The 17,900-nt window shown below is 36.7% G+C and overlaps 1 protein-coding gene across 4 annotated transcripts in view; it reads right to left on the reverse strand.

The window, feature by feature from the left end:
* Positions 1 to 17,900, reverse strand: part of LOC139969391 (signal peptide, CUB and EGF-like domain-containing protein 3) — a 109,801-nt gene that overhangs the window by 20,482 nt on the left and 71,419 nt on the right. The window contains exons 6-10 of one of the 4 annotated variants that reach the window (XM_071974306.1): positions 17,052 to 17,171; positions 16,440 to 16,565; positions 14,724 to 14,840; positions 2,910 to 2,948; positions 49 to 165 (exon numbers count right to left, since the gene is read on the reverse strand). In XM_071974306.1, coding sequence (XP_071830407.1) covers positions 49 to 165; positions 2,910 to 2,948; positions 14,724 to 14,840; positions 16,440 to 16,565; positions 17,052 to 17,171 — 519 coding nt within the window. Of the gene's footprint in view, positions 1 to 48; positions 184 to 2,909; positions 2,949 to 14,723; positions 14,841 to 16,439; positions 16,566 to 17,051; positions 17,172 to 17,900 lie in introns of all 4 variants that reach the window. The other 3 variants (XM_071974310.1, XM_071974308.1, XM_071974309.1) reach the window with 3 other exon arrangements.

Raw genomic sequence — 17,900 nt, forward strand, 5'->3', positions numbered from 1 at the left:
TAGAGAGAAGAAAGAAAGAAACCAACTACATCCGAGTAATAAACTTACCCATACAAGTCCTTCCGTCAGGCTGCAGCACAAATCCATCAGGGCAGGAACACTGGACTCCAGTTGGGGTGTCCTTGCAGACTCGATCACATCCACCGTTGTTAAGGCCACAGGTCTCTGGATAAGATAGATCCACTAGAGTTGAATGTGGTTTGATGGGTGAGTGAGGAGGGCATAGGGGGTATCAGAGGGATGAGAGAGAAGATTGAGACACGGTCAGGATTAAGAGGGAGCTACGTAACGACGACATGCGTGTTTTCACAGGGCACAGACATACCCGCCCGTACGTGCAATCAACATGCCTTGGATTAATAACACTACGGGGCTGGAAAGTAATAGTTGTCACAAATATAAGAAAATAATTGGACAGGAATTGGACAGGAAGTACACGGTCAAAAGCTTGACCAAGCTAGTGTTACCACAAATGAATAGGTATGCAAACATTGGATCAACACATATCTATATTAAAATTGTGTCACCCAATTAAATAGGTACCATATGATAGGATAAACACACAGTACAATATGGATTTGAAAATATGTTAATTGAAATCAGCACCGTGTAGAGTCGGTTAATGATGGGTGGGTATATAATGGATTAAAAGGAAAGGTGGGATATGAGAAATAGGTGTTTAACAAATCAATACATGCAAGAGATCATTGGATAAAGAGGGGAGAATAGATCATTGGATAAAGAGAGGGAGAAGAGATCATTGTATACAGAGAGGGAGAAGAGATCATTGATAAAGAGGAGGAGAAGAGATCATTGATAAAGAGGGGAGAAGAGATCATTGGATAAAGAGGGGAGAATAGATTATTGGATAAAGAGGGGAGAATATATCATAAGATAAAGAGGGGGTGAATAGATCATTGAATAAAGAGGGGAGAATAGATCATTGGATAAAGAGGAGGCGAAGAGATCATTGAATAAAGAGGGGAGAAGAGATCATTGGATAAAGAGGAGGAGAAGAGATCATTGGATAAAGAGAGGGAGAATAGATCATTGAATAAAGAGGGGAGAATAGATCATTGGATAAAGAGGGGAGAATAGATCATTGGATAAAGAGGGGAGAATATATCATAAGATAAAGAGGGGGTGAATAGATCATTGAATAAAGAGGGGAGAATAGATCATTGGATAAAGAGGAGGCGAAGAGATCATTGAATAAAGAGGGGAGAAGAGATCATTGGATAAAGAGGAGGAGAAGAGATCATTGGATAAAGAGAGGGAGAATAGATCATTGAATAAAGAGGGGAGAATAGATCATTGGATAAAGAGGAGAAGAGATCATTGAATAAAGAGAGGAGAATAGATCATTGGATAAAGAGGAGGAGAAGAGATCATTGAATAAAGAGGGGAGAATAGATTATTGGATAAAGAGGAGGAGAAGAGATCATTGGATAAAGAGAGGGAGAATAGATCATTGAATAAAGAGGAGAGAATAGATCATTGGATAAAGAGGGAGGAGAAGAGATCATTGAATAAAGAGGGGAGAATAGATCATTGGATAAAGAGGAGGAGAAGAGATCATTGGATAAAGAGAGGGAGAATAGATCATTGAATAAAGAGGGGAGAATAGATCATTGGATAAAGAGGAGGAGAAGAGATCATTGTATAAAGAGAGGGAGAATAGATCATTTGATAAAGAGGAGGAGAAGAGATCATTGGATAAAGAGGGGAGAAGAGATCATTTGATAAAGAGGGGATGTATGCATGTCCATCTGCTAGAGACTTGGTATCAACAACAACGAGACAATTACCAACATGAAAGAATCATTGGTGCATCGTACGTAGGCTGTGAGACTTGTACAGATATAACAGCTAAACCAGGAAGGGGAAGACACAATTAAGGTATAAGTCAGAAAAAGACAAGAAGGATGTTTTAAGAGCAATGGGAAAATTAAAATTAAACGCATGGTGTGGGACCATTTGCAAAATATGTGAGTTTCGTGTCCATCCTCTCACACACATGCATAACTGCGATAACAGCACAAACACAGAAATTATTGTTAGACTGCAGGCAAGAAATGCAAAGAATTCACCATTGAATAAACGCAGAAATTAAGAGACAATGTCAAAGTCAATAGTCACATAAATGTATTCATTGATATATATTATTCTAAGTCCACTGTAATGAATGAATTATTATCGTCTTGCTTTGCTCTCTCTTGGATGTTTACAGTTACATGTCTTCAGTTTTTCTCTCCTATAGGGTCCTTGATGGGGACTTGAGTGTCCCTCCTGATCCCTTTTCCCCTCTACTAAACTAAACAAAACTATGTCTTACATATGATTTTCAATTTTTAAAGGAGATAAATTTGTTGTCCCACTTAAAGAATGCAGTGAACATTTCAAGCCTCTAGTTGATACGTCATACGACAAACACAGGACCTTTCTCTCATCTTTAAAGTAAATCGGGAGCTAGCACTCAAATTCAGATACCACTGCAACATAGCGATGTGAAGAGAATGAATAACAGTACTTAGATTGAGAAATTCAACACCCATTCAATTATGTCAACCGCAAATTGAGTAACTTATGATATGAATCTGAATATCTTCCTAACGCAGATGCATAACATCCTTTGTTTTATTCCGATGCACAATAGGGATATTTTCCCCACTTTTTCTTTAGTAATTTCTAGTTCTTAACAATAACTATATTGTACAAACTTCACATTGTTAGTTGACTATTGTTTCTCTTCCTACTCTGTGTTCCACCCTTACAAACATTCATCAGCGTTATATTGTACCTTCATGCAATCAGAAAATATTTGAAGTATTAATAACAGAAAGGTATCCATCAATAAAGGTATCATGCTAAGGAAATAGCCACATGTAATAATCAGTCAGGATCTGTACCTGCTGTTTCAGCATTGTCCTGGTCTGGTACATACGCCTCTCCATGCCAAACGATAAAAGGGGAAAAGAGTAACTTTATGAGAAAACTTATCACTTTTATTTTATTGCATGTTTGTAACCTACCAAAAATGCTGAGAATATGATATAATGAATTCTGAAGTAACCCATATTTATGGAGAATGTGAGTGACAATGGCTAAAACTGTGGTATAAATAGAATTCATACACATATGATTGTCAAAACAATGTTAATTATATAACAGTCTATGTGGTATGATTTAATGTAAGAAAGACCAGCCTTGACAACATATATGTACATGTGGCACTGTGACATAAAGATCCCCACCGTGGATCCCAATCCTCTAATATCTAAACGTAAATTATGAAGACATATTGTGTTAGTAGTTATTATATAATTAATGCGTTTTACTACCATGTCACCGATTAATGATCATTAGATAAATCATTAAAATCTATCATAACGCAAATTCACAAGCTTTTCGTTGTTTTTTCTCTGAGATACTAATTTTTTGAAGAACTTCAGTTACGCGAGTGTAATGTTCCGCGAGAAGTTCATTAATAGTGTACTGCAAATTGCAATTAATTGAATTTAAATGTACAAGCATAAAAAAATGTCTCGGTCATTCACTCATGCGGTGTAATTCCAATCAAATTGTGACCTTTAAAGTACTTAATTAAACTTATACATAATTTTGAAACGGTTTCCCCGTGTAAACAACACATGGTTCTCATTTTGTTTCACCCAGCCAACATGTTATAAATCATGATAATAGAGCCAAGGGAAGCAACTTGTGCCATTAAAAGAAGGCTGTCAGCAGTTTATCAGCAAATCCTAACCAAACCACTACTTCCATATGCCATATTAACCTTTCCAAATTCACCTGCTAACTCAGCTTTCAAAAATTCACTAGTAGTTTGTAATATGATTTGTGTAGGAGGATCAATGTATAATACAGTATTGACAAATTCTTCAAAACAATTAAGCCTTTATGCTGAACATCTGGATGTTATAACAGTCAACATTTCACTGCAAAGAAACCTTCAAACAATAGGTTAATCCTTTGACACTTGTAATGGCTCTGCATCAATTGTGGGTATTTTCCTACAATTATCATCTGAACTATTTAAGTCATAAGAATGACATTTATGTTTTTCCTTTTCCAAATAAACAGATTTGACAATCGATTTGTCTCCAAGTTGTCACATCATCCAAATCAAGAATGTTGTTTGTGTAAATCTTCTGCTAAAGATGTCATCAAAAGTTGTGACTTTTGGCTCAGAATGTGAGTAAAGAGAAAATGTCAGACCGGTTAATGTATAATTGCCAAATAGAGCTAAGGAAACAGGGCAAACGGGGTACGAAACAGCTATGAAAGTAACTTTAAAGAGATAGCGCGTTTACAAATATTTAAATCTTTGACCTCTTAAGATCTTTACACATGTTTACCAAGTGTGGTGTTCATTACAAGCTTTGCATTTAGGGCTAGCATATTTACAATTGATTTCAGACCGTGATTTATGTTGACCTCAAATAACATTTGACTTCTTCGAAGTACACTAACATGTCACGTATGAATTTCATCCGAACCTTACATTTGTAGGTATCGTGATTACATGATTTTTAACCTTTGAACCCTAATACCATTAGAGACATATACAAAATACAGTTAATGTACCTACTGAGGTGGATATACAAACAAGTAAAATGTTCATCCATGTTGTGTACTTTTGAACTGATCATGCTTAGTAGGTAACCAATACATCACAAAAACTTAAAGTAATGGACATCCGGTATGTAATCGAATTCCTTGATACACAAAGTGCTAGCCGTTCAACCTACAATCAAATGTCTTTACATGAGCTTATATATTTAAAAAAAAAACATTATTTCGAAAATGTATATATAACAAGGAAAATCTGAAAGATATAGTGATACTGACTATATAAAGCTTCCCAAAAACTCGAGAAACTCGTAAAATGATTAAAGCATTGTTCTGATTTTGTAGTTCATGTTCAGGTGCATTTCACTAGCTGTCTCAAGAGCCTGTTTTGGTATTGCTATTAAGCCTCTGTTGAATGACACTGTGATTATTTTGATTAGGGGAGGTTGCCTTCTTTGAAAACATCTGCAAAATAAACATTTGACAAACATGCTGTCACTGACTCACTGCTGAATGGCTGGAGGACAATGGCCCCAGAATATACATGCATGGCAGAGGCTAGCACTTACACTAAATCTCTTTGACTTTATTTGTTCTACAATCATCAAGTTACTACCATAGACCAACTGGTGCATAGGGTATAATACTGTCATTTATGGGGTGACAAACTAATCCCGAACAGCCTGCTCTGTTTATTTTGATGTTGAGACAAACATTCATCCATAAATTAATATTTAATGACAGGAAGTTGGTTTTGAGAAGGAATGATAAATGATTGGTATAAGTTTTATTATGTCTAGCATGCCTGAATACACACTGTGACTCAGCGGTGTGGTCGCTGTCATGTGACTTAATGGAAGTAAATGTATCTAAACGATAGCTATATTGGAAGACGTCTTTACTCTAAACTAATGTATACAAGTGTACCCCACCAGGCGTACAGAACCAAGTGCTTATTGATTGTTTGTTTAACGATACAAGATAAGGTACGTTGAGCTGTCCGCAACCGAGGGAACAAAAAGTAATCTCAATCGCTTGTAGGAAATTGTTTCTAAAAGTTTTCTAATTGATTAAAAACTCCAAGATGATCTAAAACGGTAAGTCCGATAGCCACCCGACGTGAAGTGTCAATGATAGGTCATTCAGTTGTCCCTGCCTTTCGTACGGATTATTATTATTTAAGGATTTTATTGCTGATTGACAATGATGTCACTGAACTTCAATGACAATGATGAATGTCCAACATTAGCCATCCTCAAAACTTCATACTAAACCCTACGGAAAATTAGTTATAGTTAAAACAATCAGTATGAGGATTACAATGCATTATGGGATCATAAACAAATATCAAACATTACCAATAATCCTGAAAAACATCCACACTTTGGAAGAAAGTACAAGACCGAGATCGAACCTTGAGGTTCTTGTCTCAAATTGTATGTTACTTAACTATTAGCAAGGACATCGTACCTATCATCTGCATATCAGTTGCCAAGGGATTTAGTGGGCAGACTTGTCATCATGTCAAATGTTTTAGATCCCTTAACAGTTGTCATGCAACTATCATTAAATCTTATAACTGCTTCCAGTGACTGGTGTTTGACAACCTTGAAAGTACCCACTTATAACCAAACTTATAGCTCAGCATATCGTGACATTAAACCCAATAATGGAAATTGTTCTCATAGAGAGATAAACCCATGTGGTGAGGCTTTAATATTATCACCCTAGACAGATTGCGCCGCAAAACTTCAACATCTGTTTACTTGTTTTAATCTCATCATCCAATGAAGCCCTGAATGTTTAAATTCTTGCAAGTTTTTAAAGAGATGAAAGGCGTAATGAAATTCATTGTATGATGTTTCATACGGATTAATCATATATTAAATATATGAATATAAATAGCCATGATGTCGCCTTATGTCATGGGTAAACTAATGTCTTACTCTCCGCAAGCACGAATGGTTTCTTATTATAATTATTTTTGTTTTACTATTATTATTTGCTAGCGGGCCTATGGACAACTATACTAACATAATTGATCTGGTTTATCAGTAAGTACATGCTGCGTGACTGACGGTAGCGTTTCATTCTATCAAACACAACAGTGACAGAAGTGTATTTGATGGCGTGTGTTTCTTAGATAACAGCAAATAAAAGTGCCACATGATATATGTCTTACGATTCTCAAATTGCATCATCTCTGAAGGTTGTGATTTATGTAATAAATGATAACACTAACAGAAGTATGCTGAGAGATTTAAGAGAACCAGGCCTAGCAGAGAGGTTGTCATACGTACTATGTAAGTGCTCGAAGTGAATTATCACAAAGTTACAAACAATGGTACACGAAAATGAAGAAAAATCCCCTACTGAAATATGAATTTTCTGGAAACTTCAAAACCCTTTCTAACGTAAATACTTGCATTAAGTCCTCACTATTATGCGTAATTCCCGTTAAACGTAAAAGTGGACAGATGTCCTTTTTATAATCATTCAATGTGCGCAGATCATTAATTACCAAGTAAGCAAACTATGACGGCATATTGTTAATCAAAGTAAAATAGTTTAATACTTGAACTATCCTTGTGTTTTGAGTGTGAAATATGGCAATTCCAATGCATTCATGCTTAAAGTCTGGGAAATGATATTAACAGTTTCCCAGACTTTTTTCTTAAAACCTAATTTTGTCTTGGAGTACCTGACTAAGTTCAATGCTAGCTATATCGTACTTGCCACTCACATTTGGGATGGAAGGTGGAGGGTGGGGAGGGGCGAGGGTAAGTCGAGTGGTTGAAAATGGGGCGCTTGTGGTTTTATTGTTGCACAATGCTGATTCTTTGTAATTACTTTTGTTAGTTTGAAATATGTTCTTACATGAGAGCGAGTTATCTACTTTATCTCAGCACCAAGATATTTCAATGCGCAATTTAGCAATACTGTGATATAAGAATTAAAGCATTTAATCTGCCACGTGCTCATTTTGAAGCTTTACAATCACACTTAGTTATACTATTATATCGTTAAGTTATAGTGTTATATCGTTAGGTTATACTGTTATATCGTTAGGTTATATTGTTATATCATTATATCGTTAGGTTATACTGTTATATCGTTAGGTTCACTGAAAAAATAAACTAGTCAATATTGCCACGGACTAACGTTAAATTAGTCTGTAACGTTAGTCAATGCACACGGACTAGCAAAAATCTTCGTTTCATCGCTGCTTCTTAGTTACTTTACACTGACTAAGGAAAATATAATCGCAGCTTAGTCGGTGGCGACGGACTAAAGTATTTTAACCCATGGACTAAGAACGATACGGACACCCGGTTTACGCCATAATCGTAGCTTAGTCGGTGTCGACGGACTAATGTATTTTAACCCAATTCGATTCACTTCAATTTGGAAACCGAGAGGCAACGGCAGCTTGCTGGGCTTGGCATAGTTTCATACGATCACTCTAAGCAACTTTCAACCGTAAATCACCCAAGAAGGTCTTTAGAAGAATGGAGGTATTAACTGCATCATCGGCCTACCTGTAATTCCTTTAACTTGAAGGTAAAATTAAAGTTAATTGTTAGGCCACTGGCACTAGTACTGTATTATGGTTAGTGTAACGCTACCGTTGTCACGTTGGCGTTTCGCAATACACAAGTGCAATGACAGTGAGTAGCCTATAGGCTTCTACTGGGTACTGCAGTGCATTCTCAACACTAAAGTGTGCATTCTAAACACCAATTAACAATGTGTTATGCGTGTATTGGGCTAGATTGAACAGTGGCACATAATCTTCTAATTTATTCCCAAACCAATGCTGGAACTATAAGGCTCAATAATTTATTTGAAGTCTACACTCATTTGGTAAAGATTTCCTGTAATTTCCCATGTGAATCTAAATGGGTAGGCTTTGTGATATTGAATAAGCAAGGCTAGACCTTCAAACGTACAGTCACAGTAGGCTGAGCAAATTATGTTGGCTAGTCAACGGTATTACATGTTGCGAGCAGTCAGGATGCACGCTTCAGTTCTATTTAACCTTTTCATATATCGTTTTTTAGTATTTAATTTCCGGTCACGCCCAGGAAACAATTGCGACATTCCTTCACGGTCGACTTGCTTACTGTAAGACGTATTAACCGTTTTTTCTCAGGAAAGCTTGATAGTCTTGAAGTTATTATAACATGTGCTTTTAGTATACTGCCAAAAGCGTAAGTTGTTGTATTTGTATAGATATTTTATAAGTAACGGAAAATTTACTATGTTTAGTTTGGTCTAATTGCACGTTTTTTTTCTGTCCAATGTAGTGCAGGGTTCACTTGCGCGAATTCAAATTATTCTGTTTATGTATATGTATATGCATCGATTCTTAGATTATGATGTTTTTTTGACATTTATTTGTAATTCAAGCATATCTGTTTAGTAGCAAATTTTAAAGGTTAAGATTAATTAGTTTTCTCTTTTTGATCCTAGATTGAATGAAACTCATTGGCGTAAATAATAGATCAGATGATACAGTTTAACGCAGTTGCTAAAACTCTGGGTATTCTCTAGTCTTCGCCGGTCCATTATATACTTTAGTACTACTAGTAAGACTAAATCAAAACGACCGAAGACAAACTTAGTGTAACAAAGTACTGATTCTCCTCTAGCCTAGGTCTAAACAGGCTTGTTATGTGAGCAAGCAAAATAACAACTAAAAAACGATTAGGCCTATAAATAAGTTGGCTCAGTGCATTTCTGTTTCTAAAATTTTATATTTTTAAAGATAAAAACAAACAAAGATTTAGCCCATGTTTTATTATCTCTGTATTCTGGGCATTTGATTCTGGTTGCAATGGTGATGACACTCTCGTTCAAATTTTCAGCTTTATACAGTCTGCTTCAAACTTTGGGATTGTTTTTTGAGACTATAGTGGAAGCAAATCTCACATAACTTTGTGGTGACAACTTTATTTTATTTTTTTTCAAATGATGAATACTTTGCTGTTTCTTTTTTCCAGCAGGAATTGAAAAGCCAAATATCTAAGTCAAGGGTGAGCTTTCCTGTGATGTACGACACCAGTGTGGAGGCAACAACAGAAGAGGAGAACTGTGTTATATAAAGCTTAAAGACATGTTTTAAGATGATATATTGGTACCCTTCGCAGAACAAAAGAGTTTATCCAAGAGTCCAAAAAGCAAAGGAACAAGTACCATAGAGAAAAAAGATGGAAGAGTGAGTTTAACTATTGTACCCAACTGTTTAATGATATTTAAGATACTTTTCATAACCTGTTTTAAAAAAAAAAAACAGTGTAGTATATCATTTACGTGCAAGCTTCATAAGTTTGGTCAAATTTTCACTGATCTGTAGAGCGGGAGTCCAGAGGGTTTGGTTAGCTGGGAAGGTAACCAATTGCCTGGTACATCACAATGTTCACAATGCATTCCTGTATATGAAACCTGACGACTGGCAAACCGACTGTGGTGGATGTGGCTGGGAGAGCAATTTTAAAGTCACCTAATAGCTAACCTAGATAGTTTTCATGGTAACACATCAAAGTAAGTACAATATGTCAGGTATGGCCCCAAGAGCAACAAATAACCATTGCCAGTAATTATTGGTGGTGGGGTACCCCTGCCGGTGATCTATAATTGACCCCTCAAGGCTGACCTAGGTCAGCTCATGAGGTAACCACTTGAAACCTACTGGAAAATGTTGGTTAGGGCTTCAGATACAACTGATGGGCATTGCCAGTAATTTTTATTGGTGGGGTACCCCTGCCAGTAGACCCCCAATATGCCCATCCCCTCATTGACCTAGGTGAGCTCATGATTTGACCAGTTGAAATCTACAGGAAAATGATAGGTATCACTTCATATGTAAGGATGGGCATTTCCAGTAATTTATATTGGTGGGCCACCACTGCCAGAGTCCGACCATCCCTTACATATAGAATCCTGTCAATAATTTTCCAGTAGTTTTCAACTGGTTAAATCATGAGCTGACCTAGATCAATGAGGGGGGGGGGGGGCTTTTTGCGGGTCTACTGGCAGGGGTACCCCACTAATATAAATTACTGGAAATGCCCATCCCTTACATATATATATAGAGTCCTGCCAATCATTTTACAGAATTTTTCAACTGGTTATCTCATGAGCTGACCTAGGTCAATGGGGAATGGGCATTTTGGGGGTCTACTGGCAGGGGTACCCCCCCCCAATATAAATTACTGGAAATTCCCATCCCTTACATATGAAGTGATACCATTTTCCAGTAGTTTTCAACTGGTTACATCATGAGCTCATCTAGGTCAATGGGGGATGGGCATTTTGGGGGTCTACTGGCAGGGGTACCCCACCAATAAAAATTACTGGCAATGCCCATCAGTTGTATCTGAAGCCCTAACCAACATTTTCCAGTAGGTTTCAAGTGTTTACCTCCTGAGCTGACCTAGGTCAGCCTTGAGGGGTCAATTATAGATCACCGGCAGGGGTACCCCACCACCAATAATTACTGGCAATGGCCATTTGTTGCTCTTGGGGCCATACCTGACATATTGTACTTACTTTGATGTGTTACCATGAAAACTATCTAGGTTAGCTATCAGGTGACTTTAAAATTGCTCTCCCAGCCACACCCACCACAGTCGGTTTGCCAGTCGTCTGGTTTCATATAAAGGAATGCACTGTGAACATTGTGATGTACAAGGCAATTGGTTACCTTCCCAGCTAACCAAACCCTCTGGGCTCCCGGTCTATTGGGATCATTATTAACATGTTTAACATAATTATTAAGCTTTGAAAAATAACTTGGTGTTATGCTGTGCAAAGCTAATAATTATTTGGTAAAGCTGCTATTCCTGGCTTATAATTTGAGGGACCTAGATTTAAATGTATACCTCCCAATATGTTATAAAATTTTAATGTAAATGTATGTTTATGATAATGTGAGTTATCATGTGCTATATCTGTATCTGTGCTTACACGTATATCATATTTTCTGTTCACAGGTCAATAATGGTGCAGATTTTGGCTTCCTGAAGACAAGTGGGAGGCCATTTGTAGTTAAGAGAAACACTCTTTGTTCGTGAAGACTTAACTGGTGTCGATTAGGGTACCACTTTAAAACGAAAGTCATGAGGAACCCTTGCCCAAGATTCAACTTTGCATTATTGTGCAGTGCTATACTTTTGCGATTCATGTTTGATCCATTAACTTGTCTAACTTTGTTGGAAAAAAAATCAGATTTTCAGATTTTATTTACAGTGATTTCTTCTCTATCTGTCGAAAGTCAGCCTTTTGTAGACATCAGAAGTTTTATCAGAAATAAATACTGCCAACGTACACATTATTTGTGTTTCTTCTGCTCTCTTTTCTTTCAGTGATGCTAGTCAGTGAAACTAGTCGGGTTTAATTCTTTCAGTGATTCTAGTCAGTGCAACTAGTCAGTCGATACCGACTAAGAAAGGTTAGTCGGGAGAGGCACCATCCTGACTAATGTAAAACCTGCTATAAACTAGTCGGTGGCTCATATAAATTAGTCGGTAAAGACCGACTAATCTCACCAACTAATGTAACCGACTAATATACATTTACGACTAAGAAATTGTTGATCGACTAAGCTGACGGACTAAGATGATCGACTAAGGAATCCAACTGACTAAGGAATAAATTAGTCGGTATAGCAACTGACTAAGGCTATGTTAGTCGGGAGAGGCACCAGATGGACTAACGTTATGTTAGTCGGTGAACCAATTTAAGTTTTCAGTGTATACTGTTACATCGTTAGGTTATACTGTTATATCGTTAGGTTATACTGTTATATCGTTAGGTTAATCTAATAGGTTATACTGATTATGGTTAGGTTATACTGTCACATCGTTATATCGTTAGATTAAACTGTTATATCGTAAGGTTATAATGATATGTAATTACTGCTTATCGATCATGATCTTTGATTCAGTTACGATTATCAATCTCAATAATTACTCGCTATGTGCCGTAACGCCACGTCACATATAGAAGCAACACAGATACAGAAACTGCGCCCCCTATACAACCAAACCTAAGACCAAAAGCAAAAAGGTTTATACGAAACAACACAAGAGTTTCAGAGTTTTGACCATTCTCACCAGCAAGATATTTATACACACTAGTTGGCCTACATATAAACTCTAAAGCTCATCCTAGCTTTACTTCCAATTTATAATGTTTACAAGGTCTTTACTCTTTGACCTATTTTGATCTGAAATGACTTTTGATATAAACACAAACCAATAAGGTTCTTTGATTACTAAGGGGATCTAAATACTATGCTTTGGAAATTATGTTTTAAAGGTTATCAGAGGTCGACCTCAGTCGAGATTTGACCTCCACATGGGAACCCTATGATTCTGCTACTCAACAGGATGGATCTATATACATGTATGAAAGTCATTCAAGCTTTGGGTTCGGTATTTTTCGCAACGTTTGTTCACATTTTCACAAGAGTTTCAAGCAGCGACATTTGATTAAGGTGAGTGTACATCAAAGAACGAGATATTGTAATCACCAGACCTAAGATAATCTTTGATTCGATAACAAAAGTACGTCTTGCCTCATTAATGTGGATCTACGTTTTAATTATGAAGTTTACAAAAGCTTTTTGATTTGTACTGAAAGGATTTTCAGAGCCAAAACTTTGTTAACCTCAACAGACTTTCGACCTCACTTAAGAAAACAAGAATTCACTTGGACATCAAGGTGGATACCAAATATATACCAACTATATAGTTCATTCAAATTTTTAATATTGGAGTTATTGTGTACGTCAGATTTTGACCTCTGTTCACCTCCGAGAACCTTTGACCTCCACATATCACGACAGGGTCTTTGTACTCACTAAAGTGAATCTACTTCCGCGTGTCGTTCATTCAAGCTTTAAAGACTTTGAGCTTAAACGGCATTTGACATCCACCAATTTCAATAAGCCTCACTGAAACTCACTAAGACAAATCCACATACCAAGTATCTATGTGATGTTCAGCCACTATGTACTTTTTTTTATCTTATTGTATTTACAAGCTCACGTCACATTTACACACGCGTCAACTTGGCAGAATAGGTTACTTGCCTAAGGCAAGTAACCACTAGTCTTACATTATATGGGAGCATTAAACAGACGACTGCCTACACTGGTTACATGTCTTATGTAATGGAAACACAAAGAAGACACCTTACTACACTTGTCTTACATTATGGGAGCATCAAACAGACTACTAACTACACTGGTTATATGTCTTATGTTATGGAAGCACCTAGGAGCCTCCTAACCACACTAGTCTTACATTATGGGAGTATCAAACAGACGACTACCTACACTGGTTATATGTCCTATACTATGGAAGCACATAGGAGCCTCCTAACTAAACTATTCTTACATTATGGGAGCATCAAACAGACGACTACCCACACTGGTTATATGTCTTATACTATGGAAGCACATAGGAGCCTCCTAACTACACTATTCTTACATTATGGGAGTATCAAACAGACGACTACCTACACTGGTTATATGTCTTATACTACGGAAGCACACAGGAGCCTCCTAACTACACTAGTCTTACATTATGGGAGCATCAAACAGACGACTACCTACACTGGTTATATGTCTTATACGATGGAAGCACATAGGAGCCTCCTAACTACACTATTCTTACATTATGGGAGCATCAAACATACGACTAACTACACTGGTTATATGTCTTATACTATGGAAGCACATAGGAGCCTCCTAACTATACTATTCTTACATTATGGGAGCATCAAACAGACTACTACCTACACTGGTTATATGTCCTATACTATGGAAGCACATAGGAGCCTCCTAACTACACTATTCTTACATTATGGGAGCATCAAACAGACTACTACCTACACTGGTTATATGTCCTATACTATGGAAGCACACAGGAGCCTCCTAACTACACTTGTCTTACATTATGGGAGTATCAAACAGACTACTAACTACACTGGTTACATGTCTTATCTTACGGAAGCACATAGGAGCCTCCTAACTACACTAGTCTTACATTATGGGAGCATCAAACATACGACTAACTACACATATTAGATGTCTTATGTAATGGGAGCACCAAGCAGACTCCTACCTACACAGGTTTTCCTGTCCTGATGGAGGTTATACTTTTGGTGGCAGCTACACAGGTTCCCAATCGGAGAGTCTGTACAGATGTGCTGACAACCGCCATTGAAATGAGCACACGTTTCTGTAAAAGACCAAAATCATACTCTTACAAGAGAAGATGTATCATCATTTCAGTTTGTTAATCTAACTGTGATCAGTAATTAAACGAAATGTTCATATATCAAGTATGGTTAAAGAACATATGTTTCTATTACCTTAATAAAAACATGATGAGTGGTATGATTTTTTCCACAAGGTTTGAGAACTGTTTGACAAGTTAAACTCTGTAACAACGCTAGTCATTGTCCTAACAGTATGGATGATTAAAAAAGGTAATACGCATACAATAAAGGTTTCGATACCACTGTATATTTTGTAGAGTTTTGACTTTAAGTTTAATATGTCATCGGTGTCTTACTTTAATTTTATTTTAATGTAAGCTCAGTTTTTTATATTTTAGTTTGCATGCAGAACATTCTTGATCATCAGTGTCATCATGATCATGATCATGATCATCATGATCATCATGATCATCATGATCATGATCATGATCATCATCATGATCATCATGATCATCATGATCATCATCATGATCATGATCATGATCATGATCATGATCATCATGATCATGATCATCATCATCATCATCATGATCATCATGATCATCATCATCATCATGATCATCATCATCATCATGATCATCATGATCATCATCATCATCATCATCATCATCATCATCATCATCATCATCATCATCATCATCATCATCATCATCATCATCATCATCATCATCATCATCATGATCATGATCATCATGATCATGATCATGATCATCATGATCATCATCATCATCATCATCATCATGATCATGATCATCATCATCATCATCATCATGATCATCATCATCATCATCATCATCATCATCATCATCATCATCATCATCATCATCATCATCATCATCATCATCATCATCATCATCATCATCATCATCATCATCATCATCATCATCATCATCATCATCATCATCATCATCATCATCATCATCATCATCATCATCATCATCATCATCATCATCATCATCATCATCATCATCATCATCATCTTTACAGAGAATGCATCTAACAAGCTCCCATAGTCTGGGAAACCACAGCAGACGATAATTATTTCGTCTCACAGACTCAGTGATCAACACTTGTGTTTGCCGTACAATCGTGGATAATCAAGACAGAAATCTCGCAGCATGAAAATTGGGTTAAGTGCATGACACACAAAACAAGAGGAAGAATACCTTGTAGTGAATGACCCGAAGGTAAGTTACTCAAAGAATCATTGGTGATAACTGACCTACATAGTATATGTATGAATCACTCTGTAAATCAGTCAGTCTCCAAATAGAAGAGGCAAAATCGATCCAGACATCCTGACTCAAAGAAGTAGCCACTGATCTGAGCATCTTACCATTATAGTTTACAACATTGACTTGTTCAGGTTCTTAACCTACGTGAGTAGACCATATGGGGGAGATTGCGAGTCTTTTATATACTTGAATAATTAGGTCTACTTCAAAAAGCAGATAGCTAAACGGGTAGCTCTACAGCTTCACAAGCATTAGTGATTTAAGAATCTTTTGAAATATGTTGGCAAGTTCTTGTAATGCATTGATAAATGGCTTTATACTTACGAATACATTGCTTTTTGTCGAATGAAAGTTGGTAACCTTCTCTGCATAGACATATACTCTGATCATTGCCTGTATCCACACAGTAATGAGCGCAACCTAGGTCTGGGTTGTGGCAGCCTGGATCACCTGGTGGAGTAAACAACAAATGACTGGTCAAATATATCATTCTTAATGACAAACCGAAAACGTAGTTGCAACTTCGGTAAATAAATGAATTCATACTTATCATAGCGTCCGGCAAGAGTATATCAATACTTCACCACAGAGGTATCTATACTGTAAAAGGAAGAGCGGTATGGATACCTTCAGTTTATTTGTAAATGTTTGTAAATCAACCAAACTGCTCTTCTTCACAATACCTCATAATTAATCGAAAACCAGTGCGACGACGGTGGAGCCACAAAAACATAGAAAAACAAGTAGAGTGAGGTACGGGGTATGGAACAAGTACCATTGCGGTGATACACGGTCTCAATGAGTATGTTATTCTCTATTGGAAAACAGACAAAAGCATACCGAGGCTCATTCCATTGATGTGACTCTTAATGTGATATCCACACATTAAGTCAGTCATGTTAGTCCATACACTACACTTTAACCAATGTAACTTACTGGAGCATGTGCATCCATCTGCATCTAGATAGTAACCATCTCTACATCTGCACTCATAGCTACCAATTGTGTTCACACATTCTTCGCATAGGTGATCCCCACTGGCACATTCATCAATATCTAAAGATCAAAATATAACAAATATAATACGTAAATAGATTTATTTTTCGTCAACAGGTGTGCAATTTCGGTGGACTCCCGAATTATGCAATACCTGACATTTTCATACTCAACCCAAGGAATGACCACAGATTGCTGTCAATCAGTCCCCAGTTTCCAGCAATTTGCATTAGTGTTACTTACATTAATACTGATTAATTTACTATACTCCCCCGTGACTTTTGCGACACGTGAAACTTGATTAACTTCAGACAATTATTCAAATTTCGTCACCCAGGCACTTAAGCTATGGCAGGCATATCCTAAAACTAAGGTAATATGAATGAACCATCCTAATTGGATGAACTTGCGACACAATTCTTTAGACTATCAAGTTATGTTATGATAATGGGTGTGTTTTTTAGTTATTAACAAGCTCATTAAAAGCATTGGTGACGATCTAAAGGTGACAGTTGATGCAATTTGAGCAAATGAGGTGGTAAATGAAAATAATCGATATGGGAATGTTTGGCTGAAAATCATATACATAGGAGCGATTGCCGCACGACTAATCACATGGTGACATAGAATTATGTATATTAACATATGTGTATACACTATAGCAACAAGCAATATGATATATATATATATATATATATATATATATATATATATATATATATATATATATATATATAGAATACGGAAATACGGAAAAACTGTTAAACAACTATGCTGCATTTAGAGAAA

Source organism: Apostichopus japonicus, chromosome 7, assembly GCF_037975245.1.
Source record: "Apostichopus japonicus isolate 1M-3 chromosome 7, ASM3797524v1, whole genome shotgun sequence".
In the NCBI taxonomy this organism is placed as follows: Eukaryota; Metazoa; Echinodermata; class Holothuroidea; order Aspidochirotida; family Stichopodidae; genus Apostichopus; species Apostichopus japonicus.